Source organism: Vulpes lagopus, chromosome 3 (genome assembly GCF_018345385.1).
Source record: "Vulpes lagopus strain Blue_001 chromosome 3, ASM1834538v1, whole genome shotgun sequence".
NCBI lineage: Eukaryota > Metazoa > Chordata > Mammalia > Carnivora > Canidae > Vulpes > Vulpes lagopus.
The window spans coordinates 144,517,179-144,529,896 of record NC_054826.1 but is presented as its reverse complement, the minus strand read 5'-3'; the positions used below and the strand labels follow the sequence as shown (position 1 = coordinate 144,529,896).

Sequence of the window (12,718 nt, the reverse complement as noted above, 5' to 3'; positions counted from 1 at the left end):
CTCTGTAACCTTCAGATAACTGTAAATGTTTAGGAATATACTTTCTAGGTTGCCTGAGTGGCTCAGTTGGTTAGGCATCTGCCTTCGGCTCAGGTCGTGATCCTGGCCTCTTAGGATCGAGCCCTGCCATCAGGCTCCCTGCTCAGTGAGGTGTCAGCTTCTCTTTCTTCCTCTCCCTCTGCCCTATACCCCCACTCATGTCTGTCTGTCTGTCTCTCTCTCTAATAAATGAATTTTTTTAAAAAAAGGAACATACTTCTGACTTTCAGGAGTTACCATAAAATATTGATAAAGGGTCAGGGTAATGGGGATATAAATAGTGATATATCGGGATCCCTGGGTGGCGCAGTGGTTTGGCGCTTGCCTTTGGCCCAGGGCGTGATCCTGGAGACCCGGGATCGAATCCCACATCAGGCTCCCGGTGCATGGAGCCTGCTTCTCCCTCTGCCTATGTCTCTGCCTCTCTCTCTCTCTCTCTCTGTGACTATCATAAATAAATAAAAAATTTAAAAAAAAAAATTAAAAAAAAAAAAAATTTAAATAGTGATATATCTCAGAAGACCATTTGACAGAGATGGAGAGGTCCTAGATTCTAGTTCTGCCTTTTGTAATTTCTTTTGATTTCATCTTTAGTGTATGAAAAATTAAGACAGTGGACTAGATTATATGAAATGTTTCTTCCAGTTCAGTGATTCTATAATAACGTAAATGTTCCTACTACTGGGCTCCTGATCATAGACCATTCAAACTTAGAAAGAAAATATTTGATAGTATTTATAGATAAAATTATAAAATCATAATAATTATTTACTGTAACAAGTTTCCAAGGGTAGGGGTTGCCAGGGTGGCTGAGAAGATTGAGTGGCTGACTCTTAATTTCTGCTCAGGTTCTGAGGAGATTGAGCTGAGCCAGGAGCCTGCTTGAGGATTTCTCTCCTTTTCCCTTTGCCCCTCCCACTGCTTGCTCTTTCTCTTAAATAAAAAATCTTTTTAAAATCCCCAAACTTTCCAAAGAGGCTTGCTGATGTGGTTTCTCTTAAATATTCTGGCATATAGTCATTTGAAAAACAAGATGTCTACTTGGAACATTGTTGACTCCTTTCCTTAAAATTCTCTACCAAATGATGTGCTGTAGTATAAGTTTAATATTCTTTCTGGGGGCGCCTGAGTGGCTCAGTCAGTTGAGCATCCAACTCTTGGTTTCAGCAGGGTCTGCTTTAGATTCTTTCTCCCTCTCCCTCTGCCCTCCCCATCCTCATACTTGTGCTTTCTCTTTCTCTCAAATACAGAAATAAAATCTTTAAAAAATATATTCTTATGTCTCAGGTTAGCAAGCAGCTTACTCTTTACTTGGATATTTTTATTATGGACACTGTGTATTCCTTGAAAATTATGCTAAAGGGAGTTTTTCATGATAAATTAATTTAGTTTGTGATTGTTGGGAAAAGTACTTTTAAGTTTGAGATTTAAAAAATCTCATGTGGGCAGCCTTGGTGGCGCAGTGGTTTAGCACCGCCTGCAGCCCAAGGCATGATCCTGGAGACCCTGGATCGAGTCCCACGTCAGGCTCTCTGCATGGAGCCTGCTTCTCCCTCTGCCTGTGTCTCTGCCTCTCTCTCTCTCTCTGTGTGTCTCTACGAATAAATAAATAAAATCTTTAAAATAAATAAATAAATAAAATAAAAAATCTCATGTGTTTTAGGCTTTTTTTTTTTTCTTTTAAAATCTCTTCTCTTAAAATCACTTATTCTAAGATTAAAGTTCTACATAAAGGTCATTGATGTAAGATTCTAGGTACCAGTGCTGATTGAGAATTCTTAGTTATGTTAATTGTCGCTTTCATTTTTGTTTTCATTTTCATTCTAATTGGTTTTGACAAGACTTTTAGATACTGTTTACATTTATTAAATTTTAAATTACCTTAACTAGCATTCTTAGTATCTGCCATCTAATGAGTGTATATGTATGTGTGTTTTCAGTTACACATAATAATAGACTACTATACTCATGAGTCATTGGTCCCTTTAAAAACTTGTGTTGGCAACAAATTATTCCTGTTAATCTGTGCTGACTTGACTTCAGAACAATTGGCAGTTACTAAGCAAAAGTTAGAGAGGTCATAAGAAAGAAGCATCAAAAAAAAAGTGGGAGTGATTTCTTTAAGGCATTAAAAATACCATTAAAGGTAAGTTCAACTCAATTCATGTTTATTGAAGGCATCCTTGACATGTACTGAGTCCTGGTACAAAAGTAAACAGTGAAAAATAAAAAGTGATTAGTGACATAGTCCTTTTTTGTGGAGCCTGCAGTCTAGTAAGGGAGACCGACAATAGGATTCCTGTGGAATATGTAGAAATATGTGCAGGATCCCATTTCTTAGTTCTATATCTTTCTGTTTAATCAAGAAAATAGAATAAAATTCCTGACATTTTTGAAATAATTGAGGAGATTTAAAGAAGTGGGAGACACAGGCTGAATTAGTGACAGAGTGTTGAAATTGAGGAACATAGTTTAAAAAGACAATTATTAACCCCAGGATAATGAAAATAGGCCACACTGGCATTTAAGATGAGTGCAGAAAAGAGTAGCCTGCAAAGAAGATTTTGAAGGAATGGTGAGAGATTACCAAGATAGAAGTATCAGAGATGCCAGGTCTGTCAGGCGGCTCAGGTAACAGAGCATGCAAATTTATAAGAAATGCTCAGAAATGCAGCATTTCCAGAGTTGATCAGTAGCTCAGTAATGTCACTAAAGCCGCTTCTCCTTTGTGTCTGCTTTGCCGTCTTGACCATGTTGGCTTTTTTTCTCAGGCTTGTCCCCTTATGGCCAACAGTCAAGCTGTCAAGCACCACATCCTCATTCAGCTGCATGCAGAAGCAGAAAAAAGAGGTTCATTTCTCTTCTAACTATTCCTTTTTATCAGAGCGGGAAAACTTTCAGAAAAATCCCTAGAAGACTTCCTAAGCGGTGCCTTTGACAGGATTAGATTACTTGACCATGACCATGCTCTAGCTGTGGGGAGGCTGGAAAAACAAGTATCAGATATTTTCAGCCTTTACACTGGGAGATGGGCTCTTCCAAGAAATGGTAGGGAGTAGCAGTGGCTGTTGATTGGTTTGTCACACAAATGATGAAGGAAGAAGAGTCTTTTTTGGAGTATATTCCTGTATTGTATAATGATGTCTTTCAGGAAGTAGTATTTTTAATATTACTGTACTAGTAGTTTTTAAAATATTGTACTAGTGATTCTTTTGCTGTTGCAGTGAAATTAATAGGATTTTTTTCACAAATAATAGGACACCTAATATAAAAGTACTTTTGTATATAGTAGCTTCACAACAAAATTAGTAACCTGTAGCTACTCAATTTGAAAACCCCGCTGTAGGGCATCCCCCGTGGCCCAGCAGTTTAGTGCCGTCTTCAGCCCAAGGCATGAACCTGGAGATCTGGGATCAAGTCCCACGTTGAGCTCCGTGCATGGAGCCTGCTTCTCCCTCTGCCTGTGTCTCTGCCCCTCTGTGTGTGTGTGTGTGTCTCTCATGAATGAATGAATGAATGAATGAATGAATGAATAAATAAATAAATAAATCCTTAAAAAAAGAAAAAACTGCTCTGAACTGAGTTCCAGAGAAGTAAATGTGGAAGTTTATTTTTAATGTGGAAATTTAATCTTAATAGTGACACTGAATAATATGTGCATTCAGATATATTTATGTGGTTTGAATAAATTGTACGTTTCATTTGATGTTTTACACTAATCAAAATAGTACATTTAAAGAATTTTATAGAATTTCTGAGCATATTTATTTGCTGTAAATTGTACAGGTATGTCTGGTTCTAGTTAGCGATCTGAGCTAACTCAGAAACCTCTTAGCTACAAATACCTAGATATAATAGCTAAAATATTTTTTATTGTATTTTAACTTCTTAGAGCTGAGAGAAAGGGGAATCTGCAATTGCTAGAAACTAAGGGTAAACTAGAAGCCGCAACAGTAGGTGTATGATCTGATATGATGGCATTTGAAGAATGGAGGCAGAGGTATTGGGGTGTGGTGGTTTACTGGACCTTGTTGCTAAGGGCTTAAGTTTTAATACACAGGGACAGAGATGGTGTTTATCCCTATATAAAATTTTGAACCTTCAAAGGGACTAACCCTTTAGCAGACTATAAAAACTTTGGCCACTGGCCAAAGGAGGCAGCAAAGAAACTTGTCTCTATCTGAAAGTCAAAGGAGGAGAGGTACCTTGTGAAAAATTTAAACCTTTGACCTTGTAGTTAGGAGGTTTGGAACCCAGATTTGTCCCTTGTATAGTTTTGTAATTCCCAAGATAAGAAATTGGCATCTAACTTGTTCTAATAAGGGGTTAGGTATATAGAAAATACTGACATCCTCTGCTTTTTTCTGAATGATTCTCAGAATACAGGTAGCAAGGAATATGTTTTTCCAGGTAAGAAATTGAGGAGTCTCCTCTGGGAATCTAACCAGCTTGAGAGAAAAGACTTAAAGGTAGCAATATAGGTTTTTCCAGGAAAACTGCCTTGCCATAATACCCTAGAAGAAGAGACAATAATGCACAATCTCTACCTGCAGAAGTTTCAGTTGGCTTTTAAAATAAGAACACATAAGGAAGAATCCTAAGACATTTAAAGAAAACATCTAATGTAAATACTAGAGTCCAAAACTAATATGGGGAGGGGGGTGCAGCTTTCCTTTGACTGTGAAAGGAATAGAAAATTTCAAAAACAAGCAAAACATTTGCAACACTATTAATACTCTGAAAGAGAGTAGAGAAGATACTTATGTAAACTAGGAATAAGGTCCTGTCAAAGAAACCCAAAAATCAAAAGAACTTTAGGATAGCAGAAATGAAAAACTAACTAGAAAAAATAAAATTGAAGAAATCTCTCAAAGTAGAGCAGAATGACAGAAATGGAAAATATAAGAAAAGTAGAGAGTTCATCCTGTAGGTTCATTTTCAAAACAATAAGCATTCTAAAAAGAAGAAACATTGAAAATGGACAAAAATAATTCAAGAAAATTTTCCCAGAACAGAAAGACATAAGTTTACAGATGGAAAGGATTTTCTAGGTGCTCAGTACAGTGGACTCACATAAGCCATATCTTTATGAAATATCAAAACAGGAGAGAGAGAAGATCCTCCCAGCTTCCAGAGAGGAAAACAAGTATGTTTTATGCAAAGGATCAGGAATCAGAATGGGATCAGGAAGCTAGAAGATAGTGGATTAGTTAGAACTTTTACATTTCTGATAGAAGACAATTCCCAACAGTTTCATACTCAGCCAAATTTTATCAATTGAAAGTGATGGTAAAGGTATTTTTCAGCCATAGAAACATAGAAAGTTATATCCCTCAAATCTTTTAGGAAGATACTGCTGAATGTGTTCTAGCAAAAAAGGAAATGAACCAAGAAAAGAGGAAGGTATGGAATTGGGAATTAGAAGATTCAGATCCAAGGGGGAGGTGAAAGGATTCTCTGCAGTGATAATGAAGGGAATTTCTAAGTAGCAACTTTGCAATAGGTTTGGTTTGTGTAAGCAGTCCAAATTTCAGTAGGTCAAAGCCTTTGGAAGAGATTTCATTAAGAAAATAAAATGGATAGAATTCTGAATATGTTGAATTAACTGAGGAGAGATTTTTAAAGAACTGTGTACACTAGGGTCGAATTAGAAAAAAATATGTTGAAAACTAAGCAAAGGTAAAAAAACAAATTTAATCCAGGAATGAAAAAAGAAGTATGCGAGAAAGGAAATATGGTACGTATCGCATGGCTCTGTAGTGAATAGCTTTTACAAAGTCATAGTAATTTGAATTAAGTAAAAATTTTAAAGGCCCGGTTCTGGGCTAATGGTATTACTGGGACACCTGGAAGAAACAATATGAAGCTGCTTTGGAGGGACATTTCCATATCCCACCACAAAAGAATAAAAACAAACACCAGTACCAGCCAACCAAAGAAACCTACAAAACCAAACACAAAAACCAAAGAAACCAAACAAGTCCAGCTGAAAGTGAGCTTATAATAAAAAAAAAAAACACAAAATAGATGTGATTTTTTTTTTATTGGTAAATGATATAATATTAACCCAGTCATGCTCTATGATTTTTTTCTTCACAGTTTATATTCTGATAATTTAAGTCACATAGATTGATTGTAATATAACATTTCTTTTCTCATTTAGAAAAGTTTTATTTTTAGTGTGATTCTATATGGTGGCTGCATTTTAAAGTTATTTTTTAATGAGATAAATTAATTTTATTTCTCAGTGTGTTATTTTAATTTTTTAAACAGAGTAAAAAGAAATTTGAAAGAGAATGTAGAGAGGCAGAAAAGGCACAACAGAGTTATGAAAGATTGGATAATGATACTAATGCAACCAAGGCAGATGTTGAAAAGGTAAGAAATAATCTAAACTAACTTTGATATCAGAATATTATTCCTTGCACATGGAGGGTAATTGCAATATTTGTATTGGTAGTTTCCCCAAGAGAAACACTATGAAACTAAAATATACCAATATTTGTGTACCTCAAATCATAAGTTAGTCTGAGAAAGTGATAAGTGTTACTTTATTGTAATGTCTTAACTGCAGTCAGAATGCATAGGAAAGACATGGTTGCTATTGAGAATTGAGTTTCTATCTTATTCCAAAACAGAAGAGAAAATCTCAATTAAGTTGATGGGTTGTGCAAATAGGGGTTGGGTAATATGCCTCCCCAACTTGATATATGGCAAAACAAGATCAAACTGCCAGAGGTATGTGATGTTAACTATTTGTCTTTGTTTCACTCACTCACTCAACTCGCTCATTTATTTACTCAGTCATTTTTGGAAACTGAAATCTCTTGTCACTAACTGATCCTGGATCAGATGTTCTGTAATGAAACTTTGTAGGATCAGCCCTATAACTATCGCTGCTTAGCTTTTCCTTCTTCCCTCTGTATGCTCTTTATCTTAGAACATTTGACATAATGATAGAGCAGAAATATTGAGATTTTGAAATAACAGGTGAACCTTACTCCACATTTTTGTATATACAAAGGCCCAACAGGTATATTTTCAAATTAGAATAATTCTATAGGATTAGAACAAGAAAAAAGTAAGAAGGAAGAGAGGAGTATTTTATTTCCTGCATTCCATTTTCCTTACCACTTAAAAGCTATAAAATTATATAAAATACAGGTTTTACAATTACCTTAAAATCCTTCAGGTATAACTTGTAAGGCTTTTTTTTTTTTTTTTTTTTTTTTAACCTATTTTTTAGTGACTTTAAACCTCTAATGATAGTAAGTTCCTAATGGTTGGAAATACAATCTTAAGGCAGTTCTTTTTTTTTTTTTTTTTTAAATTTTTTCCAACTCTAGCATTTCCTTATGACTGTTTTTCTTTGGATACCTGTTAATTCATCAGTATCCCACTTAAATTATATTACTTCTGATTGGATGTAATAATCCAGGTATGAATTTTATCTGTCCTGAGTTTCATGACTTGCCTTGTTTTGAACACCAAATTTATGTTAATTAAGGCTAAATAGATATCGATTTTTGGGGGGGGGCACATTGTTTGGATGGACTCCCAATGAGTTTATGGTTAAACCTATGTTTTTTCAAATATGGTGTGGTATGAGGACATGTGTCTCGGAACTTGTACTGTTGGTATTTTAAATGCATATGTCCATCTGTATCAATTATTAGACTTAACCTGCTGTTAAGAATTTTGGATCCTGATTTTGATCATCATACTCATTTCCTTCCTAGCATCATGTCATGCACATAATATGTTATCATTATTTGGTTAAAAACGTGCACCCAACAGGTGGAAATAGCATTATTATATACAGGGGAGATTTCCTTGCTAGTTGATACTGGTTCCTTAAGGACTCTGACTCATTACCAAACATCGAATACGTAGTTTATGTACTATGCGACAAGTTAAGCAACTCTAACTGGACTCTCATTTAACTTAGTTTTTTCATTTTGTCTGTAGAAATATCTTTAGAGACCAATTAGACATTTTGGAATCTAGATATAACATGTTTAATAGTTTGACCTAACTTAAGAATTTTAATGTTTATAGTTTCCTTTCTTATGCATATTTGTTTGCAGTCCCATTACTTAGAGAATTTGCAAAACTTTGAGGATTTGCTTTAGAAAATACAGAACAGGGGAATTCTGTTGTAAGTGACCAGGGAGAAAAGGGAACATAGTTTCAGTTGAGCAACTACTGATAAAGGTTTTAAAAAAAAAAAAAAGGGTGAAGAGGGAGCAAGGCAATTACTGATCTTCCTAAAGAAAAGGAAGGCAGTTGCACAATGTGAATACACCATAACACTCCTCCCAAGCTGTACACTTAAAAATGATTAAGATGATCAATTATGTTGTGTGTATCGTGTATGTTACCACAATTAAAAATTTTTTAAAATTCAAATACAATATTAAAAAAAAGGAAGGCAGTAAGTATGAAGCCCACAGTATACCAGAGGGGGCTTCAAATTGTATTAACTTCTAGCGTTATACTCCTACATACCCTGCTGCAACATTTTCCTTAGGCTTTGGGAATCATAGCCAGTGACTTTAGAACAGGAGTGGTTTCTCCTGACAGAACCATTGTGGTTAAGGGATAGTTTATTGGAGCAGGGAGAAAGGGAGAAGAAGTAAATGAATGAGTATTTAAGGTCCCAGGTTGGAACTTCAAATGTATTTTTCTGTAGAAATACTTTGGGCCATGGTGCTTAGTTTCTGTAGTACTTAAGTATTGTAATCTTCAAGTACACTGTGGATTAAATGCATTTTTGTGGGCTTATTTAGTATCTTGGCTACCAAGTATTTCCATATGCCAGTTTGTTTCTGAGTTCAGAACTATAACTTGTGGAAGGTTAGAGACTACGTTTGCAGAAAATGGAATTAAAATAATGAACTTTATTCACAGTGTGCTTTATAATTTCCAAAGCACTGTCATAGAACATGATTCATTCCTTGGAACCCTGAAAAATTGAGTTCAATTCTTATTTTTCCTTATTACTTTAGAACAATTGAGAAATTTATTTAGATTCCCCTTCATTACATCTAGAATTAATGATTTTATGTTAAGCTTATATTCTGATATTCTTGTCAATTCAATTCTTATTTTTCCTTATTACTTTAGAACAATTGAGAAATTTATTTAGATTCCCCTTCATTACATCTAGAATTAATGATTTTATGTTAAGCTTATATTCTGATATTCTTGTCAATGTAGATGATGCTTACATGACTCATTCGAAAAGCATTTCTATAAGAGATTACAGTGAACAGAACTGCATTCTAAGTAAACATTCCTTAAAATACTTCTGGTTTTATATAGAGTTGGAAATCATTGTTGAGTATTAACTTTGTCCAAAATTAGCATTTTTATCATTATTTGGTTTCCCTGTGTTTCTGAGTTGGATATAAGTGGATTATGTTTGAAGGAATGTTTCACTACCTTTAACTGTCTGAAATATTTCAGTACTATTTTCCCTTATGATTAAGAGCATACTGTTGGAAGTCAAGCCATAATGTTGTCATTTATTCAATTGAAAAAAATCTGGATTTGTTAAGGAGAAACTTTATTTGAATAGATTATTGCAAGGGGGAGGACTGTTGTAGTAAGAGAAAGGGAATGTTGCAAAGGAGAATGCCCTGGCCAGATCTGCAAGCATCTCCTTAAAATTTAAATGATACTAATAGTTAGAAAAAGTCTAGTTTTTAATGTAACTTTGAGAAAAGTTAATTAGCTATGATTTTTTTGTTGTTATTTTTGTTGGTAATTATTTGGACCAATTTGTCTCTAGGCCAAACAGCAGTTGAATCTGCGTACACATATGGCTGATGAAAATAAAAATGAATATGCGGCACAGTTACAGAACTTTAATGGAGAACAGCACAAACATTTCTACGTAGTGATTCCTCAGATTTACAAGGTAAAGTTTAGGATATGAAATTACTGTAGTTTTAGAGGTGGAAGAGCTAGTCTTTAAATGTAAAACTTAAGTTTCAGGAATCAACCAGAATGCTTCTAGATTCACTAGTCATCGGGATTAGTGATGTGAACTTCCTTTATGATTATAGATTTGAAAAGTGAATTTTTCCTACCTTTGAAATCACAAATTTTCCTGTAGATTTATTACTAGTGTAATAAAAAGTCTGCTAAAACAATGACATTTTCTAGATAAATTTTAATACCATATCACTGAACATTAGGATATAGGGGAAATTCACTGGACTTGTACGTTGTAATCTGCCTGCCAAGAATTGGGATGTAGCTTTTTGACACTATACCAGAATCATTGGCATTAGTCCACGTGGCAGGAATAAATCTTAGGAAATGTATTTGCTAGCCTGGTTTTTGCCTGTTTGTCTTCCTAGCTGCCAGATCATAAATGTAATTCAGGCCATAAGTTTGCTTACCATTCCCATCCATCATCACTTGATGATGAAGAGTTGCCAAACAGCCTGAGATAAAGACCCGGAATTTATATGAAGGTTATGTTACTGCTTATTCTAGAAAGAAGAAAAATTAGAGAAAAGGGATTAAGTGAAACAGTGTTGAAAGTAGTATTTGGGAGAGCAGAGCTTATATGGAAAGAGTTGTGAGCCCAAATATATTTTCTTTTTCTCTGTAAGCAAATTAGCAGTACAAAGGAAGCATGGTTAGAGATGGTGGGCTAGAGTGGGTATCATATTCCAGTTTAATCCAGAATATCTAGCCTGCCAGTCCTCACTCTCTGGATGCTTTTCTAAGCTCTCCAGCTAAGCCTTCATGTTCTAGAGAGACCCTAACTTGGAGATTCAACCACTTTCTGTTTTGGGGCTTGATCTTTTTGTTTGGACCTTGCTGTGGAGCAGCCTTGCCATTTTGTAATACTGGAAGCAATTCCTTTATGAAAATGTGGGTATCAAAATAAATCCACAGGTTTTCAGAAGTTAATTAAAGAAGGAAAACTAGTATGAAGGCTCTGGGATTTGGGGGATTTGAGCAGTGTAACTGCTTCCTAAAAGAAAGAAAGGTTAGTGGTACTGACAAATATTAGTGTCAGAAATGCCCTTATTTGACTTCACTTGTCACAACTTAATTCTTAGTGGCACATGCCAGTGAATTTTTGAATTGTGGGGATTCCATTGTATGTACCATTTTCACCATATAGCTTCTTATTTTTCATCTTGTGTCCCCAACCCTTTGACAGTCACTCTGAGCTGTAGACTGACAGATCAAAGTATCTGTTGGTATTCAGTCAGCTGTGGATCCATAGCCCAGTCTGATCTTACCAAAGTAGTCTGAACTAACTAAAGGGCTTAGAGTTCTATAACATATATAAATCTAAAGATTTATATATGTTATAGGCCAGTCCCTTAAAAAGATAAAAAAAAAAAAAGGCATCAGAATTGTTTTCAAGTGCAACTTTTCCTGGATGCATAGACAGTTGCTATGACTGAAAAATGAAGGGGGGAGGGGGATCCCTGGCTGGGTCTGTGGTTGTGCATCTGTCTGTCTTCTGCTTAGGGCATGATCCTAGGGTCCTGGGATCGAGTTCTGCATTGGGCTCCCTGCAGGGAGCCTACCTCTGCCTATGTCTCTCCCTCTTTTTGTGTGTCTCTCGTGAATAAATAACTAAAATCTTTAAAAAAAAGAGAGAGAGAGAGAGAGAAAGAAAAAAGAAAGATGGAGGTGGTTAACAGGTAAGTTGCTGCTAGTCTGTTAGGGATTCCCTTTGGGATACTTGAAAGCCATTGTCACCTGGTTTTAAGATATGCTGAAAGGCTTGATGTTTTTTGTTTGTTTTGTTATTTAACAAGTTTCAAGTTTTAAGTATTCTAAGTCTGCAGCACTAATGAAAAGATACTAACAACAGTGTAACTATTACTGTAGAATCCTTAATTTGGGGGTGGGGTTTGCTTCAACCTGAAAAGAAAATTAAGTATTCCCTTTTTAAAAAAATTTCTGATTATTAGCAACTACAAGAAATGGATGAACGAAGGACTATTAAACTCAGTGAGTGTTACAGAGGATTTGCAGACTCAGAACGCAAAGTTATTCCTATCATTTCAAAATGTCTGGAAGGAATGATTCTCGCAGCAAAATCAGTTGATGAAAGAAGAGTAAGTGCCATATAATTATATATGAATAAATGTATTTGGTTTAGGTATGCAGCAGGAGTTGGTGAAATGAATTGGGAAAGAGGTGAAGTAATTGATGGGTAGCTGATTCTAAATTATATTCTGTAGAAGTCTGGCAATAGATTGGACTCCTTTGGACTTTAAAGACCATTCTAAACACTCAAATTCTAGTTCCGAAAGAAAAGAGTTCTAATCCTTCCTTCTCCTCCCCTCCCTAAATATTTCAGTTCTACTCCAAGAGTATAATGTAACCCACCATGAATTATAGGTTACAAACTGTATTTTACTCTAGTGAAAGTTAAGAGAAAGAAATAGATCTAGAGTTACTCTAAGCATTGCATTTAATTCAAGAGTTGGCACTTGAAGCATGGATAGTATATGGAATCATGGCCCATGGGAAAAAGTAAGAAAGGCATTATGAGCAGAAGGAACAGCATAGCCCTACTCCCCTTGAGGAAGTATATCCAGTCACATTCTGTCTCAGTTAAGATCTAGTAAGAACTGGTCATTTCTCAGTAAATGTCGATTGACCAGAAAGGATGGTTGGCAGAAACTGAGGTCAT

General features: G+C 35.3%; 1 protein-coding gene across 3 annotated transcripts in view; it reads left to right on the top strand.

The window, feature by feature from the left end:
- The window catches only part of FNBP1L (formin binding protein 1 like), a 121,039-nt gene that overhangs the window by 87,428 nt on the left and 20,893 nt on the right, over positions 1 to 12,718 (top strand). For all 3 annotated transcript variants that reach the window (XM_041748233.1, XM_041748232.1, XM_041748231.1), the window contains exons 6-8: positions 6,313 to 6,417; positions 9,833 to 9,961; positions 11,991 to 12,137. In XM_041748233.1, the coding sequence (XP_041604167.1) occupies positions 6,313 to 6,417; positions 9,833 to 9,961; positions 11,991 to 12,137 (381 nt within the window). The remainder of the gene's footprint in view (positions 1 to 6,312; positions 6,418 to 9,832; positions 9,962 to 11,990; positions 12,138 to 12,718) is intronic.